Source organism: Dama dama, chromosome 5 (assembly GCF_033118175.1).
Source record: "Dama dama isolate Ldn47 chromosome 5, ASM3311817v1, whole genome shotgun sequence".
Taxonomy (NCBI): domain Eukaryota; kingdom Metazoa; phylum Chordata; class Mammalia; order Artiodactyla; family Cervidae; genus Dama; species Dama dama.
In genome coordinates, this window is record NC_083685.1 from 61831219 (window position 1) to 61851904 (window position 20686).

The following is a 20686-nucleotide window of genomic DNA, read 5'->3' on the forward strand; positions in this document are numbered from 1 at the left end:
TCCTAACTACAAGGGATGTGAGGAGTGTATTTAAGCCAAGTACTCAGGAAGAAAAGGATATAATAAGCATCTAGCCAGTCTCTGCATAGTCTGCCCCTTTGCACATCAAATATCCATTCATTTTTATACCCTGACAGGACACAAAGGAGACAACCCAAAGTTCCACCAAAGCACTGCATCCAGCTCAGAGCCCAGGGTCTCTGGCTGTTGGTAATCTTCTCCATCAGGCCCAGCTGTGGCTCCTTCTGGTCTAGTAACAATGTGTACCAAATTCATAAATTATTTCCACCTTTCCCCAGAAGCATACAACATCCAGCAGTGGAGCAATCATTAGGCCAAAGAAAGTTATAGAATCCTGCTGGGGAGGCGCTGAGAAGTCCCCTGAGCAGACAAGGATTCTGTTCTGAGAGGCACTCCCTTGTTCATTTCCTTAGTGCCCCCCGGATCCACTCTGAGAAGTTTTTCCTTGCACCTGGGCCACGTATTGCTATTATTCCCCTTGGAGACTGTATAGCTTTTGTGATCCACTTCCAGATAAAGCCAGGTTATTTTGCTCTTGAATATTCAGTTGAATCAAGGTTCACGGTTTCTTCAGCAATAAAATTCTCTAAAATATTTGGTAGATATTTTAACCTATTTTCTTCCAATTCTGCACACCAATAACCACATTCAAAGCTCTTTTTTTAGACATAGTTTTAAAATCTCCCTTGTATCTTCACTTCTCCACCTCCTGCTTTAGTCGCTCAACATAATAGTTAGTGCCTTTGGATTACCTGCAACAATGGCCTGGGTTGGTAAAAACATATCATTAATCTGATTTTTGCTACAATGGTAAGTCTTAGTAGGTATTTGCTCAAAACCAAGGACCCAAATTCTTGGTCCCTCTCTACGCTCTCTCATTTCTGCTTGCAAACCAGCCAATAGTCTTCTTAGTTCATCTCTTTTTTATAATAAAAACTTTCCAAAGGCAACCAAAACCACCAACACATTTTAGTAATGCTGTTTCCTCCCAACTTCTTCACCTAGAGCTACAGAGCTCGGTATGTACACAGTTTAGATTTCAACTTATTGTGGTGGCAGTTTCACCATTCCATAAGAATGCATCTCCAACTCTTTAATTCAGTGTTTCCATGGCGCCACTTGGTACCACTAAGCCCATGAATCCCACAGCCCTTCTCTATGTCTGATGTTCCACCTTACTGTTGACCAAACCTAGATAACTCTACTTCTCAAATATGCCTAAAATCTCTCCCCTCACTTCTATCCCCAGCGCCACTAATGTAATACAAGTCATCCTTGCTTATGGGAATTACTGTCTCCTCATTGGTCTCTGTGCCTTCAAAATTCACCCCATCTCACCTCCACTGCCATGGTATGTTCTCAAATGCAAATGTGATCACTGCAACTGTTCTGTAAAACATCTGAATTACTTTCAGGTTAAATTTCAATGTTCTGCTGTTCTCTAATTCCCCAAGCCTCATATCAGTTATTTAAAATTATTTTAGTTCCCTCAAGTACGCTATCATCACCTTCTTGGATACTCATTATGATGTAGATGCTTGACTCTCATGGTACCTTTCTTCCTTCTTGAGTTAACACTTATTCAGCCTTAAAAATTTATCAGGCTTTAAATCTCCTGGGAATCCATCCCTATTACTAAATCTGAATCAGGTATTTTTCCAATTGACTTCAAAACAGTAGCACTTGTTTTTATTACAGTCAGTCACACTATACTATAATCACCTACTTATCCTCCTCCATCCAACTGCACACAAATTACATAAATGAAATTTGAAATTCTTGAGGGCAAGTAACATCTTTTATCTCTATATCTCTCCCACAGTAAATAAATGTTGGTTGAACAATGCACAAACCCCACAATGGTTCATGTATGGCAGTGATCCCCAACATCAATCTTCAGTCTTAACCTGGTTCTTTCTAAGTAGCTCCATTTCCAACTTCCAACTGTTTATCTCCCAGTACATTTCTACTGAACAGGTCTACAACTGAATTGATCATCTTTCCCATTCCTGTCTCCACCTGCCCTAAGTCTGCTTCTCCCTCTGAATTCCCTTAATGCTACCTGTTGAGTTTTCCCGTCTAGAAACCTAAGTATCTTTCTTTGGGAATTCTTTGGTTAAACAAATTGGTGATAGGCAGGTTAAAAACATTAAACAGATTTCTTTCCTGTAGTATTTCTTAGAGCTCTCAATATATTAATCTTCAATATGAATCTCCAAGAAGTAAATGCATTTTTCAAACTTGTCTAACCAAAGAACCCTTGTGTCAAGGTGACTCGCTCATGACTAGTGTTCTGAATACTACCCTGAGAAACACCGCAATAAGTCCCTCCTGGACACTTCATGCTTCACTGCTGCCCTGCTTTAGGCCCTGCACTCTCTCACGTGGACCGTCTCTTTCTGGGCAGCCTCCTCTCTTCTCTCTCTGCCACCATTCTCCCCACAGGCTGCACTGCCACTTTTATTTTTCTTGACAGACAGAAGTAGTCACACCTCACTCTTTCCCCATCTCCCAGCTTTGATATCATCATTGGCTCTCGAATACACATGGGTTGACTCCTGGGTCTGCTATTTGTCATCGCATCAAAGCCTCGTCTCACCCATCTCCTCAACTTCATTTCTTACCAAATCTCTCCTTCCCCAAGACATATCACTTCCTTTTGTCCTTTAGCTCTTCCACTGTTCCAAATGGCCTCTCCTGTTCCCACTTACCTTTAATGAACTTCTCCTTAAAACCCATTTCTAATGAGATCTCGTCTGAGACATCTTCCCTCTGGCATCTGGCTGGTTACTTCTCAGTTTCTCCGTAATCCCTTGCACCAACTGGGTAACAGCAGTTGTCAGAATGCATAGAAGAAATTACCCAAGTATGTGTCCCACCACTAATCTCTGAGCCTTTGAAGCCGTGTGTTTCTGACTCCTGACGCCTGGCACAGGGCAGGCACTCACTGAGTGAAAAAATTCAAATGAGTGAATAACATAGTAAGCAATAACAAAAGAGGGAAACGTAGACGAAGTTATGAAAGTTTATAACTAGAAATGTATTTTGAGAGGTCATTTATTCAGGCCAGGAAAATACATTAGTCTCAGAAAACAGTATTACTCTGCTTAAATAGACCACCAGTTTCCACTTTACCGAAATCCTGATAAAGAAGAAACCTTTACCACAATAGGTCCTAAAGGAAACTCCTTTTACGGTCTTAGGGTAACATCCTCATGAATAGCTCACCTACCCTAGCTACCCCGCTCAACAACAGACCCCAGAGCCATGAGCCTCTGCCTGCTGTAGGAACTGTGTCGACTGGAAGAAGTGGCCAACCCATTCCGCTCCTCTGCATTCCTCTTTCCATGAGGATGCCTTCTTTTCACCTTCTGGTGGCTCCCAGAGGTTAGCAGCTCTTTCAATCATGCCTCCCTGCCTTTCACTGCTAGCATTTAAAATGTGGAGTTTTGTTTGAATGTAGAAATTTCATTACAAGCACACCATATGCAAATAATTCTGCCTGATGGCTTGCTGAACTTCTTTGCTCCACCAAAAAACTTACCTTTCACAACTAGATCTATAGGCTCCTTGTGTTTCATTTTTCTAAAAATGTGTGGCTCATTGAAAGCAGTCCATTGTGGCAGCTCCTCAGAAGGTCCACTTTTGGAACGGTCCTTGGGAAAACAAATCCTTTTGTATGTTGCCTGAAGTTCTTGGACCACATCAAGTGTTTCCTTTTTTTTGATCTCCAAAGGTATGAATTTGGTAGATTTTGGTTTCTGATGTTTATTTCTGAAGACATTTATAGAAGTACCTGGAACTTTACTCTATAAACAAAAATAAATTTAATTAAATTTAACTATATAAAACTAGGTAATAAATTTGGTAATAAATTAAGAAAATTATATCCACTAAATATATTTTACAAAGTACTTTACTGTATAAGACATTTACTTAAAGCACATGACAATAGTCAGAGAAAGTAGATGTTATCTCTCATAGTTCTCTAAAAGCCCTTACAAGCATAAGTGTTATATTCAACTTAAAATATATATATAAATTTTAAAATAGTGATGCTTTCCTCAAATGTGATGTTTTCTAATACAGCTTTAAGGTCAATTTTAAAATAGAAGTTTTCAAATAGACAAATAAGAATTCATTTTCAACCATTTTTGGAGAATCTTCAAATGTCAAAAAAAAAAAATGGTAACATCCTCAAAATTCTCTGTTGAATCAGAAATAATTGCTTATTCATGGAGATAGGTTCTCAAGGAAAGCATATTACTAATTGGATATGTATTTTAGATCCTTCCAATCACTTAATTGCTTACTAATTTTGACTACCTTGAGCAATAGAAAATAATATAGTCCCAGGCCTCTGATAGGCAGTTATCCAAACTAATTGTTCTAGTCTAGTAATTCTCTAGCCCGTAGATAGAGCTACAGCTCTTCTTCTCCCTACAAGAAAAGGTTTAGACAAAGTAAACAGATGCCAACTCAAAATGCCAATAAGGAGGTTTCAGTACACTGGTATTACAGTTTACCAAGCAACCAGATATTGTCCTGTTATTATCAGATAAAATTCTAAAAGTAGGTGAAGATTCTAAGGCACAGCTATCTAACTCTGAAGAGTATAAACTTTTCATCTCACATGCCTACTACTGAAATCCATACAATTTATAAGTACTTCTAATTGATTCGGGGCAAAAATTAGTAAGCAATGTTAACAATGCTGATTACAAGATTAAAACCACCTATGGTCAGTCTCAGCCTATAGGACCATTCAAAACAAGCACGTGTAAAAATTATAACCCTTCATGTACTGGCTATTTTAAATGATGCTGCAATGAACATTGGGGGTCCATGTGTCCTTTGGAATTATGGTTTTCTTGGGGTATATGCTCTGTAGTGGAGTTGCTAGGTCATATGGTAGCAACCTAAATGTCCATTGATAGATGAATGGATAAAGATGTGATACATATATACAATGCAATATTACTTAGTCATAAAAGGAACATAATTGGGTCATTTATAGAGACATGGATGGAACTAGAATCTGCCATACAGAGAAAAGTAAGTCAGAAAGAGAAAAATATATAATGCATAAAGGTATCATCTAGGGAAATGGTACAGATGAACGTATTTTCAGGACAGGAATACCCTAGAAGTACAGAACGGATAGGTGGACGCAGAGTAGATGAGGAGGAATAAGTTGGGAGATTAGGACTGATGTGTGTGCGCTGCCTTGTGTGAAACAGATAGCTGGTCAGAATGTGCTCTGTAGCACAGGGGCTCAGCCTGGAGCTCCGTGGTGACCAAAGTGGGGGTGGGATGGAGAAGCTCAAGAAGGAGGGGATATATGTATACATAGAGCTGACTCGCTCCATCATACAGCAGAAGCTCAATTTAAAATAAAATATAATCCTCCTCCCCCTCAACAGGAAACATGGAAAAAGTTAAAACCTTTATTTAAAAGTATGGGTTTTTTTTTTTTTTTTTTTTTTAATATTCAAAAGAGAGAGCAGTGTGGCACACAGGAAGCCATCCTAAGATCTCCTTCTCTCACCTGTCTCCCCAAAGTCCCCATCTCCCCTCTGCATGCTCTCCTCCAAAACTTCATCCTGTGCCCTCGTCTCCTATCTCTTTGCCACCCCTTTCCCTTTCATCCCTTCCCGCTAGTCTATGCCATTAAGCAATTACTTATCGAGCCAGGCACAAGGCTCGCTGCTGGGGATGCAACATTCAGAAAAGACAGTTACTGCCCTCAAGGAACAACCAGACTGGCACACAGCCCTAACACAAAGTGGCGTGGGAGAAGATACAGGTGAGTGTGCATGCTGGCGGCACAGGAGGGCTGCATCTCACAGTGCGTTTTCTAGTTTAGCCTCATCTAACTGTGTTTAAAGCGGGATCTTTACTTGAGATATTTAATCCAAAAACTTCCACTGTAATTCAACAACAGAAAACATTAATAATTAAGTTAAATGTACAAACTGAACATATATGTAATTAACCCGTAGAGCTGAAAAATCTTTTATTTTTAAAGGCAATCTGAAATCAATTTTTACAGCTAGTAAGGATTTCATTTTCCCTTCTGTTCAAAATCTACTAGGGGTCATGTAATCATTTGGAACAATTGTTGTAGTATACAAAAATTGTTATTAGTTTCCTGAAAAATACGATGTTAGTTAAGTTCAAAACACTAACCTCATTTATTTTCTTATAATGTTGAGCAATGAGAGTTTTTGCTTCTTGAAAAAAATCTTGCTTGGGAATCTCTAATATAGAATCTGAAATAGAAACAGAGAAATGGTTTATTTTTTTAATGTAATTAATGTACTTTCTTAACCAAAAATGGCAAAACTATGAAACTGAAATTTAGAAAGTTATGAATCTTGCAGGATATTATAAATGTGAATTATATAAGTGGATGTTATAAGAGAATGCAAAAAAAGTTAATGTAATGTTCCTTTAATGTAATACTTTAAATTAGCTTACCATGGTCAGAATGTTAGATTATCCCAAGTCTAGGGAGACCAAATAAAACACACAGAATTGAAATCTCTTTTAGCTCTGGAAGCTTTTAAATATAGAAGACACAAATGATTTGAATACGAAAATTATTAGTAAGTCTGTCCTAGTTTCTATACCTGATAACTAATTAATATGACTGTACATTTCTTCAAGAGTATTTACCTTATAACTTGATACCATTATAACTGCAAAATAAAACTCAAAAGTTTAAGTTAATTTAGTAGAAATAGCACTGAAATAAAAAATACATGTACCTACAGGTCGGTAGCATTATAATGATAACTATTTTCCTAAGATTCTTATTCATTTTACCCAGAGCTATGTACAGAATTCTATAGCATGTACATAAAATATATCATCTTAACTTAGTCTTGTCTAAGATTTCATCCTTATATATTTCCTTTACTGTTAGCTGATTTTGATGTTTATGAGTGTTTTTTGGCTTTCTTCTCTTACCCTGGACACAGCAAAATTTCAATATATTACTTATCAAATTAGCTTTTCAGTCTTTCCAGTGTGCTCCCCATTTCTTTAACTATATACCTCCTTTAAGTAACCTTAGGATCAAGATTTTCTCTCTCTCCTTTTCACCTACTCAAATTTTAAGCATTTTGAAATGCCATCTTCATGCAGATCAAAACCATAATAAGATACTATCTTAGTCTGTGTGGGCTGATACAAGAAAGTATCAAAGACTGGGTAGCTTGTAAACAACAGAAATTTATTTCTCTCCATTATGGAGGCTGGAAGTCCAAGATCAGGATGGCAGCATGGTCAGGGAAGGGCCCTGTTCCTGGTCAGACATCTACTTGTATCCTTACATGGTAGAAGGGAGTAGGAAGGTCTCCAGGGCCTCTTTTATATAAGCACTCATCATGACCTAATCACCTCCCACCAAAGATCTCAACCCCTAATACCAACATCACATTGTGCATTAGGATTTCAACATGAATTTTAGGGGAACACAAATATTGAGACCATAACAGATACCACCACATGCTCACCAGTATGGCTAAAATTAAAAAGACTGGTAACAGCCAATGTTGATGAGGCAGTGGACCTACTGGAACCTCATGTGTCATCAGTGGAAATACAAAATAGGATAAATAGTTTGGAAAAGCTATGGCAGTTTCTTATAAAACCTAATGTACACCTTCCCTGCGACTGAGCAATCCCACTCCTAAGTATTTTCCAGAGAATGAAACATATATTTACAAAAGACTTGTACAAGAATGCTCATAGCAGCTATAGTCATAATAGACTCAAATTGGAAATAGCCAGATGGGGATCAACAAGAGAACAGCAGACTAACTGGTATATCATACAATGAAATACTACTAAGCAACAAAAAAGGATCAAACTACTGATAGACATCACAACATGAATGAATCTCAAAATCATTATGTTATATAAGCAAAAACATTATGTCAAAAAAGCAAATACTATATGGTTCTATTTAAATAAAGTTCTAGTGGAAGTATAGCTAATATATAGGAGAAAAACCCAGTGATCTTCAAGACTCACTGAGAAGCGACACGAAGGAAATTTCCAGGGAGATGACAATGTTCTATATCTTGATACACAGTAGATTACACAGGTACATTATCATAACTCAATGAATATATATTAAGATCTCTGCTTTTCATTGTTGTACATTTTACATTAAAAGAAAACTATTTTAAAATATTGAATTCTGACTAAGGCTATGTATGTTGCTTGATAGATAAATATGTGATAAATCAAATAACATAAAATATGAATGGTGAGCACTGGGTTGTAGGCCTATGGGTATTGATTTAAAATTCTTTCAAGCTTGCTCTATGTTTGAAAATTTCATAATGAAACATTGGAGTAAACTCTTTATTCCTTCACAAAATTTCCCCTTGTTTTTCACCATGCAGACTCGTGGGCCACTGGCCACTGTTACTTTGGGGCAGTGATATCTTGAGGAGGGAGATCCAAGCAGTGAATGGGAGGAACAGCTAGACTCTTAACCCACCTAAACAGTGCTGGGTTAGGAGAGAAAGCATCTACTAAGATATCCCATCACTGGGACGAGGCTGTCACTCTGCAGTTATTCCAGAAAGGCATCTCCCCTTGCTCCCCATCTTCTCCCCTCCATCTTCTCTTACCCATGGAAAGTATGTAAAGTCATCGCCAAATTCGAACCTCCCTGTGCTCCCACATTTGCCACTGTACCTGCTCACATTCAGGGCTACCTACATATTTCTAAGGACAATGATTGATGGATTTTTTTTCTTCTCTGCAAAAGTAGTTGTCAAGACTTCATGCACACACTTGTGAAGAAGTGGACATCCTCTTCGAATAAATTGGAACACAAAGTCACATGTAAATCACAAAATGGTTCATATAAATGTCACCATTCAAAGTCATAGGACGCACTGTCCTCACATAGAAGAGATAGGAGTTAAGGAATTAAAATTGCCTCCTACACCAGGTTTCAACTGAAATTTATTTTGAAGGGGTTTCTAACCAGACCACTTGGTTCCATCAAAGGCAGTGATCTGTTCCAAGCTGTGACTCCACAAACTGTCCTCTTTTTTTTCTCAAGACAACCTTTCCTCCTTTAATTTCCTTCCTCTGACTAATCAAAACTCCCCTACAACTACTTATAATTACAATATTGTCATGTGTCACACGTGACAAACAATATTCATTTATTAACATGTAAAACGATTAAGTCATTAGTTTTAGGTGAAAATGTATATTCATAAAAGTCATTGCATTTTCATTCCACATAAGACCTTAGAGATGACCTCATCTTCATTTTCAGGGAAAGCTCTGAGACACAGGGAGGCCAAACACCTTCTAAAGTCAGTCATGCTGGAAGCCCACAGGCGCTGGTCCCCAGAACCGCTTGCTGCTTTTTGGTTTGGGTTTTGTTTTGTTTTTTAACACATCTGCTACTTTTCCTAATTATCCCACAGTCCTTGTGAGTTCTGGAGACTCCTTTGAGGTATGGCTGGTCACCCTAGTGGAGTACTCACATTTCATTGACATTTTCTGCTAAAACTGAGTATATACATCCACCCAAAATTGATATGTTGAAACTTAATGCCCAATGTGACCGTATTAGGAGGTGGGGCTTTTGATAAGTGATTAGGCCATGACAGTGGAGCCTCATGAGTGAGATCAGTGCCCTTATAAAAGAAGCCCAGAGAGCTAGATATCCCCCTTCCACCATGTGAGTGTTATGGTGAGAAGACATCCATTAATGTGGGGGCAGGCCTTCACCAAACCTCAAATCTGCTGATGCCATGATCGTGGGCTTCCCACCCTCCAGAACCACGAGAAATAAATTTTTATTATTTATAAACCACCCACATTATGATATTTTGCTACGGCATCCTGGACAGATTAAGACACTTTCATTTCAAGCCAGCAATCATTTTGCCCCTCTTGTAATGTGCTGAGAGAGCCATTCTGTTTTCCCTTTCATGACTAAAATTTAGCCTTTGACAGAGGAACTTAAATTCCCAAGGCAGCGTTTTGCTCCTCGCTGGGCTCTCTGTTGACCAGTGTGTTCAGTATTCACCATCAGAACAAGGCCTAGCATTTTCCTAAAGGGGCAGAGAAGGGCAGCCACCACCAGACGAGAATGACTTCACACGGATCTAGAGATGGTCCTACCGGAGATATTGGCACCTTGACTCCAAATGAGCAGTCCTGGGCCCTCACTGTCATCTAAGGTCCTGAGGCAACTGTTATAATCTTCTCACATTACTAAAAAGTAGCCTTTGAAACAAAGAGTTAAATATTGAAGGCATCACAAGACAAGTCATATCTCAAGGCCTCAGAAAAGGCAAAGATAGTGTGTTCTTTATTTTTATAATATTCAAGGATAAGTATATGTTCAACAAATGAATCTAAAATTGCAAGAAATTAAACAACTTTGATGTTAAGAATTCATCCAGTTAATAATCTTTGAGGCTTGTTTCTTTGTTCACAATGGGACAAGTATGTAAGCATGCAGCTTTTATAAGTTCAAGTGTGCATTATAACTTCAATTATTAAAAGGGAGCTGTCAAGGTCTCCTCCCTCTCTGTTAAAAAAAAAGTCTGCCATTAAAGTTCTATTTGCAAATACATATCCACAGCATATAAAATGATTTTTAAGAGCTCTCATTCCTGAGTTGTACTATTTTGCTCTGAATTTCAATTTGTTCATGAACTATATTTTATTGTCCTTAAACCTTCATTTTCTCATTTGTGAAATAGAGATAATAATAACAATACATATTGCACAGAATTGTTTTGGAGATTACATTGGACTGGGTTACAAAGCATTTTGCACAGGGCCTGACACATAATAAACTTTCAAATGTGATCAATTATTATTACTGTAGTTACAGTTGTATCATTTACTATCATTGGGCTAAATTTTACCCAACAGTGTTTAAATAATTAATTTAATTAATCAATCCTCATTACTTCAATAGCACAAAGATAAATTTCAACTTTCTAAATTAGTTTGAAAAAATCTGGTTTTATTATAGTTCTTTTTATCCAAAACTAATTCATGAATAGGTTTGCAAATAATGAAATCTCTGCATACTTTGGTTTCAAGTTACTAAATCCCCAAAATGCAATAAAAAGTCATTATAAGCAATAACAAATATTTTATGATAAAGTTCATGAAGAGGTTGAAATAGTCATATTAAACTGATCTAAAACATGAGTTAAATATTAATATCACCATAAAGAAAGAAAATGAATCTCTAATGCCAAGAGATTTCACTAGCCTAAAATATTTTCTTACACTTATTTTATATTTTTTAAACTCACTCTTCATATATCACCAGTTTAATGTTATTGTGATTAATAGCTCACAGAACTTCAGATTTCTCTCAATGCTTTATAGAATCTGAACAGTTGCTCTAGTTAATCTCTGAAGTGAAGACACCGGAAGAAGATCTAATTATGGAAACTATGACAGGGAATGAGCCACTGGCCATCTCTTGATTGTAATCATTAAGCAAATGTTTCCTGCATCCAGAAACACCTGGGGACAAACAAACATGTGTTTCTTATAATCATAACAAAATAGCTGCCCTTAATAACAGGATTCCCATTATTTTCTACAAACAGGATGCATTCTTTAGAGACTTCACAACAGATTACTAAGAAGGTTGCCTGCACAAAGACGTATGGCCATATGGCTAAGGCCCCCCGTGCTTACGTAGTCAGAGTCAGTGTCTGAACGCCTGTGCATGATTTCACAGTTGTTAAAAAAGCAAGAAGGAAGCAAAAAAAGAAGGGTGAATGCCAAAGAATTGATGCTTTCAGACTGTGGTGCTTTCAGACTGTGGTGCTAGACTCGAGAATCTTTCAAGGGACAGCAAGGAGACCAAACCAGTCAATCCAAAGGAAATCAACCTTGAATATTCATTGGAAGCACTGGTGCTGAAGCTCCAATACTTTGACCACCTGATGCAAAGAGCTGACTCATTGGAAAAGACCCTGACGCTGGGAAAGACTGAGGGCAAGAGAAGAGGGTGACAGAAGATGAGATGGTTGGATGGAATCACCGACTGAATGGACATGAGTTTGAGCAAACTACGGGAAATGATGAGGGACAGGGAAGCATGGCATGCTGCAGACTATGGGGTCGCAAAGACTCACACGACTCAGTGACTGAAGAAAAACAAAAAAGCACTAACACATTCAATGATGGAGAAGGAAATAGCAACCCACTCCAGTATTCCTGCCTGGAGGGCCCATGGAAAGAGGAGCCTGGAGGGCTACAGTCTCAGTTCAGTTCAGTACAGTCACTCAGTCGTGGCTGACTCTTTGCCACCCCATGAATCGCAGCACGCCAGGCCTCCCTGTCCATCACCAACTCCCGGACTTTACTCAAACTCACGTCCATCGAGTCGGTGATGCCATCCAGTCATCTCATCCTCTGTCATCCCCTTCTCCTCCTGCCCCCAATCCCTCCCAGCATCAGGGTCTTTTCCAATGAGTCAACTCTTCACATGAGATGGCCAAAGTATTGGAGTTTCAGCTTCAACATCAGTCCTTCCAATGAACACCCAGGACTGATCTCCTTTAGGATGGACTGGTTGGATCTCCTTGCAGTCCAAGGGACTCTCAAGAGTTTTCTCCAACACCACAGTTCAAAAGCATCAATTTTTCGGTGCTCAGCTTTCTTCATAGTCCAACTCTCACATCCACACATGACCACTGGAAAAACCATAGCCTTGACCAGACGGACCTTTGTTGGCAAAGTAATGTCTCTGCTTTTTAATATGCTGTCTAGGTTGGTCATAATTTTCCTTCCAAGGAGTAAGCATCTTTAATTTCATGGCTGCATTCACCATCTGCAGTGATTTTGGAGCCCAAAAAAATAAAGTCTGACACTGTTTCCCCATCTATTTCCCATGAAGTGATGGAACCAGATGCCATGATCTTAGTTTTCTGAATGTTGAGCTTTAAGCCAACTTTTTCACTCTCCTCTTTCACTTTCATCAAGAGGCTTTTTAGTTCCTCTTCACTTTCTGCCATAAGGGTGGTGTCATCTGCATATCTAAGGTTATGGATATTTCTCCCGGTAATCTTGATTCCAGCTTGTGCTTCTTCCAGCCCAGCGTTTCTCATGATGTACTCTGCATATAAGTTAAATAAGCAGGGTGACAATATACAGCCTTGACGTACTCCTTTTCCAATTTGGAACCAGTCTGTTGTTCCATGTTCAGTTCTAACTGTTGCCTTCTGACCTGCATATAGGTTTCTCAAGAGGTGGGTCAGGTGGTCTGGTATTCCTATCTCTTTCAGAATTTGCCACAGTTTATTGTGATCCACACAGGCAAAGGCTTTGACATAGTCAATAAAGCAGAAACAGATGTTTTTCTGAAACTCTCTTGCTTTTTTGATGATCCAGTGGATGTTGGAAATTTGATCTCTGGTTTCTCTGCCTTTTCTAAAACCAGCTTGAACATCTGGAAGTTCACCGTTCATGTATTGCTGAAGCCTGGCTTGGAGAATTTTGAGCATTACTTTACTAGTGTGTGAGATGAGTGCAACTGTGCGATAGTTTGAGCATTCTTTGGGTTTGCCTTTCTTTGGGATTCAAATGAAGCCTGACCTCCAGCCCTGTGGCCACTGCTGAGTTTTCCAAATTTGCTGGCATATTAAGTGCAGCACTTTCAGAGCATCATTTTTCAGGATTTGAAATAGCTCAACTGGAATTCATCATCTCCACTAATACACAGTTCTTCTGTGTATTCTTGCCACCTCTTCTTAATATCTTCTGCTTCTGTTAGGTCCATACCATTTCTGTCCTTTATCGAACCCATCTTTGCATGAAATTTTCCCTTAGTATCTCTTAATTTTCTTGAAGAGATCTCTAGTCTTTCCCATTCTGTTGTTTTCCTCTACTTCTTTGCATTGATCGCTGAGGAAGGCTTTCTTATCTCTCCTTATTATTCTTTGGAACTCTGAACTTTGGAACCCATTCAGATGGGTATATCTTTCCTTTTCTCCTTTGCCTTTCACTACTCTTCTTTTCACAGCTATTTGTAAAGCCTCCTCAGACAACCACTTGCAGCTGCACAGGCGCAGGAGGGCTGAGAGGAGCTACTTCAAGTTTAAGTTCAGGAGGGGCAGCCATGAGGAAATACTCCTCGTCTAAGGTAAGGAGCAGCGGCTGAGCTTTGCTGGAGCAGCCGTGAAGAGATACCCCCTGTCCAAGGTAAGAGAAATCCAAGTAAGACGGTAGGTGTTGCAAGAGGGCATCAAAGGGCAGAAACACTGAAACCATAATCACAGACAACTAGCCAATCTTGTCACACAGACCACAGTCTTGTCTAACTCAATGAAACTAAGCCATGCCCTGTGGGGCCACCCAAGATGGTCAGGTCATGGTGGAGAAGTCTGATAGAATGTGGTCCACTGGAGAAGGGAATGGCAAACCACTTCAGTGTTCTTGCCTTGAGAACCCCATGAACAGTATGAGAAGGCAAAATGATAGGATACTGAAAGAGGAACTCCCCAGGGGCCCAATATGCCACTGGAGATCAGTGGAGAAATAACTCCAAAAAGAATGAAAGGATGGAGCCAAAGCAAAAACAATACCCAGTTGTGGATGGGACTGGTGACAGAAGCAAGGTCCGATGCTGTAAAGAGCAATATTGCATAGGAACCTGGAATGCTAGGTCCTGAATCAAGGCAAATTGGAAGTGATCAAAAAGGAGATGGCAAGAGTGAATGTCAACATTCTAGGAATCAGCAAACTAAAACGGACTGGAATGGGTGAATTTAACTCAAATGACCATTATATCTACTACTGTGGGCAGGAATCCCTTAGAAGAAATGGAGTAGCCATCATGGTCAACAAAACAGTCCGAAATGCAGTACTTGGATGCAATCTCAAAAACGACAGAATGATCTCTGTTCATTTCCAAGTCAAACCATTCAATATCACAATAATCCAAGCCTATGCCCCAACCAGTAACGCTGAAGAAGCTGAAGTTGAATGGTTCTATGAAGACCTACAAGACCTTTTAGAACTAACACCCAAAAATGACATCCTTTTCATTATAGGGAACTGGAACGCAAAAATAGGAAGTCAAGAAACACCTGGAGTAACACGCAAATTTGGCCTTGGAGTACAGAATGAAGCAGGGCAAAGGCTAGTAGAGTTTTGCCAAGAGAACACACTGGTCATAGCAAACACTCTCTTCCAACAACACAAGAGAAGACTCTACACGTGGACATCACCAGATGGTCAACACCTAATCAGATTGATTATATTCTTTGCAGCCAAAGATGGAGAAGCTCTCTACAGTCAGCGAAAACAAGACCAGGAGCTGACTGTGGCTCAGATCATGAACTCCTTATTGCCAAATTCAGACTTAAATTGAAGAAAGTAGGGAAAACCACTAGACCATTCAGGTATGACCTAAATCAAATCCTTTATGACTATACAGTGGAAGTGAGATATAGATTCAAGGGACTAGATCTGATAGACAGAGAGCCTGATGAACTATGGACGGAGGTTCATGACATTGTACAGGAGACAGGGATCAAGACCATCCCCATGGGAAATAAATGCAAAAAAAAAAACAAAAAGGGCTACAGTCTATAGGGTCCCAAAGAGTTGGACATGACAGAAGCAACTTAGCACACATATTCAATGAGACTCAGTTCAGTATATATTTTCTAAGCATCTACTAAGTCCTAAGTGCTGTTTTGGTGCTAAATGCATTGAAATAAATAAGACAACTTAGTATCCCAGCCTTCCAGGGTCTTAGAGCCTAACACCAGAAAAAATTGTAAATGAATATCATGACATTTAGTATCATACTGTCACTGTGGCCAACATACATCATTAACACCTGCTATTGCCAGTTCACTCAGTATGAATTTCCCTTTAAAGATATAAGGTTTTTCACATTGTATTATTAGAGGTAAGATTTAAAACAGGAACTATCCCAAGAGAAATAACACAATGAATCAAATCCAGACTCAGGCAGCAGTTTTAAAGTTGTGCTTCATCAATTTCACTGCCTTGGGGGTTCCTCTTTACTCAGAGCAGCTTAGGTTTTATCTGTTTTACATATCTAAGCTCTTCCTAAGTTTTATTTTGTAGGAAAAAATTCCTTGGCTAAAAATAACAAACACACAGCAAACAATTACAAAACAAACAAAGGGTTGGGGGACCAGAGAAACAGGAGAGGGAGAGGGAAGCTAGAACTAGGAGCCTTTAACTAGCTCTTGCGCAGAGCTGTAGAAACTAGAAACTGAAGAAATGCCCTGAGAGACACCTCCAATAAAATAGTTTACATTCAACTCCATGACTTTTAAGTGAAGAAAACAAAATTTATTTCTAATTTCTTTTGAGAAAGAATCTTAAAACCAAGCAAAATCTAAATTTCAAGTGGCATATGGCTTTTCATCACCTAAAATCTACATTCAACAATTTTTTCCACAACCCATACTGCATGGAGACTCAACTTTTCAATTTTAACTTAAAGGCTTCTGTTGTCTCTTCTAGATACAAGGTTACTCACTTCCCCAATTATATTCTCCTTGAACAAAGTGTCTTATTCTCTTTGCAACAATAAATGATTAATAACTTTCTTATGTACCTCAGGGAGACTTTACAATTTACCCCTCCCCCCCAAAAGAAATCACTACAGTAGTATTTCTCAGACTGGGGTTAGATTGCTAAGAAGATGTAGGGGAATTCCAAGCTCATAGAAACAAGACTTCAAATCTAATTTAAGTAATTATGGGCATGACCCAAAAACAAAATGAAGTTCAAGAACATTCCTCCTCCACTTCCTGGATCATCCTCCGTTTCTGCCCTTTCCATCTTGAAAAATGTGCTGTATTATCCAAATAGGAAGAGAGTTAAAGTGATTCACACTGCACTCTATATTTGTAACCCTGGACAGATGTCAGCTGGCCTGTATCATAGACTGCCTGGGTCACAGGAGCCAAGTGAAGGTAATAACAGAAAATCTTAATCATCCCAGCTCTATGTTCAGCACCAAACGTTTCTCAATCAGCCCACATAAGCCTAAACGTAAGTTTACTTGAAATGTTGCCAAGTCCAATGGTGGTTTAGTGGCTAAGTGTCCAACTCTTGAGACCCCATGGACTGCAGCCCATCAGGCTCCTCTGTCCATTGGAATTTTAGGTAAGAATACTGGAGTTGGTTGGCATTTTCTTCTCCAGGGATATTCCCCACCCAGGTATCTAACCCAGGTCTCCTGCATTGCAGGTAGATTCTTTACCAACTGAGCTACCAGGGAAGCCAAATCTAGAGCAGCTCTAAATGAAGTATATTGTGTACCCCATTTCTAATTTAAAATTTTCTAGTAGTCACATTTTCAAAAGTGAAAAGAGATGAAATTAATTTTAATAACATGTAATAGGACATTTTCAATAAAACATACAAACACTATCATTTCAACATTAATCAATATTAAAAATTAACAAAATATTTTACATTCCTTTTCTTGTTCTGTCTTTAAAATCCTCTAAGTATGTTGCATTTACATACATCTCAATTCAGATGCCAAATTTATATCAGAAATACTTTATCTCTCAGTAAAGGCATTGGCACCCCACTCCAGGACTCTTGCCTGGAAAACCCCATGGATGGAGGAGCCTTGTAGGCTGCGGTCCATGGGGTCGCTAAGAGTCGGACACGACTGAGCAACTTCACTTTCACTTTTCATTTTTACACACTGGAGAAGGAAATGGCAACCCACTCCAGTGTTCTTGCCTGGAGAATCCCAGGGATGGTGGAGCCTGGTGGCTGCCGTCTATGGGGTCGCACAGAGTCAGACACAACTGAAGTGACTTAGCAGCAGAAACTTTATCTCTATTTATAAAATGTCCACTTAAAAAAATAGACTCACATGTCCATGTTGCTCCAAACGTGCTTAAAAGTGTTCCAATAACTGAATTATCAGGTTTTATATTGAAAGTAAAACTAATTAAAATTAAATACTCAGTTCCTTACTTTGACTAGCCACCTTTCAAGCAGTTAATAGCCATACATGACTACTGAAGACCGCATCAGACAGCATACTCAGTTAAGAGTTGCTCTACATCTCTCAAAAGTCGGTTATATTCAAATAAAGGGAATGAGATGGATTCTTACAGGTTTGCCAATAAAGTTAGCACTCTGAGAGTTCGTAACTAATAGAGTTGTTATGCGCTGGTCACTGAGTTGTTAGGTAAGTACTGATACTCACTTCCCGGTTTGTCGGGTGCAGCCTCTGCAGCCATAGTGGGCAGCTGTGGGGCCCTTCTCTTTTGACGGTGAGCCTCCAATCCCTAAACACAATGACATAAAGTAACTCAGTGATAATGAATACTTATTTTTAGCTATTTTTTGTATTCATTCATGAACAGGATGTATGAACAAAATTTTTAACACATCACTGCTCTACTCAATACCTTCCCTCCCCAAAGACAATATTAAAACATCTAGCATTGGGTAGGGCTCTGGATTTTATCAAGTGCTTGTATACATAGTTCCTCCCTGGTTTCAAACAAACCCAGAAGAACTCTTGTCCCACCTTCAGCAGAGGTGGCACCTGGAGCTCAGAGAAGTGAAATACCCTGTCAGTGAAAAGTTACTCAGTGGTAGCATAGAACTCAAAGTCAGATCTTTGGGCCCAAGTTCTTATGCAGGCCCACCTGATTTCTCACAATTTTCAAACTAATATCAAGATAATACTTAGCACATAACTTACATATTCTCGCCTTGAGCTTACACACTTGAGCTGAGGTTTATGCTAGTTTTCCACTCAAAATGTCCTGTTCTCACATCTGTGTTTATTTATAGCCTACCCATTCTTAAAGCATAGATTCGAATCCTATCTCCAGCCTCTATCTGTTTCTCCCTTAAACTCGGAAGTTACGTTGTCCATGCCTCTCATTTGAAATGTATCATAGGTTTCTGTGTAAGGAGCTAAAAAGTCAGAGTAATAGATGTAAATGAAGTCCATAAATAGATATAAATTAGACTCCTACTGCCTTGCACCAAACTACACTTTATACCAAAGTTAACTCAACCCAAGATGACAATGGCCTGGAAAGAGGGGAGTGTTGTTGTTTGGTCGCTCAGTCGTGTCTGACTCTTTGCAACCCCACAGACTGGAGCCCACCAGTCTCCTCTATCCTGGGATTTCCTAGGCAAGAACACTGAAGTGGGTTGTCATTTACTTCTCCAGGGGATCTTCGTGACCCAGGGATGGAACCCATGTCTCCTGCATTGGCAAGTGGACTCTTTACTGCTGAGCCACAGAGTGGGGCCTAGGCATCTGTATTTTTTAACATTTCCCCAAAGATTGAAATGTTCAGCTGGAGGAGTGAACCCCTGCCTTGTTCCTTGAACTTCATGGTTGCAAGCTGAGTGCATCACATTCTGGATGCTCAATGAAGGGCTGATTAATGGGGTGACTGAACTGAGCTATCTTCTTACATTTGAAATTGTCCTTTTCTTCCAAAGGATTTCCCTGGTGGCTCAGATGGTAAAGAAACCGCCCACAATGCAGGAGAGCTGGGTTCAATCCCTGGATCAGGAAGATCTGCTGGAAAAGGAAATGGTAACTCATTCCAGTATTCTTGTCTGGAAAATCCCATGGAAGAGGAGTCTGGTGGGCTACAGTCCATGGGGTCTCAAAGAGTGGGACACAACTGAGTCACTAACACTTTCACTTCACTTCCAAAGGATTATCCAAGATGCATCACTGTTGCCCCTACAGCCAGAAAGTCAGTTCCACCAATGCACACTACTTTGTGCTCACATGACTTTAGAATTAGAGTAGGAATATTAAGATAGGAAATATTACTGGAAAATAAAAACAGGAAGAGTAAATGCTTTATGGAACTCCATAAAGAGATGCTTGTTGCAAAACTCTAAGTGTAATTGCTCAGGTAGCTGACTAGACCATCAAACTGCAGTAAAATATTCGAAATTTGTTAAATAATTGGGGGATTATTTGAGTAAATCTGTCAACCAGCTTTACCATATGGTAGTCATGACTCTGTAGTCACACACTCTTAGATAAAAGGCGACCACACTTTTCCTTTGGCTTCTACCCAGAGGGGAAAAACTACTGGAGTTACAGTTTTAAAATGACAAATCTGGAACATCCAAAAATAATTAATTCTCAAATATTCAGCCTTATATCATGGGCAAGAGCAAAGAATATGTACCTCATTTGCCTAGTTCTACAAATGACTGGGTTAAATTAAAACACTGCACCTCACTTAGCAATTAGCAATCGGAACTCATCCTCCGCTCCGGCTTAAGTACCGCCTTTTCTCCATCTAAATATAAGTTGGAAACAAAGGTGTCTCGCACTCCGTCATTTTCTTGCTTTAATCTCCATAGGATGGACTCTTCTCCGAGGCAGCTGGCTCCTCCACCTAATTCACTGTGCCAGCAGTGTCAGCCCGCATTAAACTGGCTGGCAGGCAAGACGTCCCACTGTCCTCTTAGGCAGAAAACCAGCCAAGCATCCTAAGGGGTGCTGGCATGCTAATGTCCCCTCAAGAAAAGGTGATGGCGGATGGCTCTGAGTCAGGAGCTGGGGGCAGAAGGCCCTGGAGGATGGAACTGCTTAAAGATAAGCACACTGACACAGAATATCAGCAGAGAGGTC

At 39.4% G+C, this 20686-nt stretch overlaps 1 protein-coding gene across 1 annotated transcript in view; it reads right to left on the reverse strand.

Moving 5' to 3' along the window:
• Positions 1-18299, reverse strand: part of LOC133055544 (IQ domain-containing protein M-like) — a 51556-nt gene extending 33257 nt beyond the window's left edge. Inside the window, exons 1-3 of the mRNA XM_061140715.1 lie at positions 18266-18299; positions 6211-6293; positions 3566-3830 (exon numbers count right to left, since the gene is read on the reverse strand). Coding sequence (XP_060996698.1) covers positions 3566-3830; positions 6211-6293; positions 18266-18299 — 382 coding nt within the window. The remainder of the gene's footprint in view (positions 1-3565; positions 3831-6210; positions 6294-18265) is intronic.
• Positions 18300-20686: the final 2387 nt, after the last annotated feature.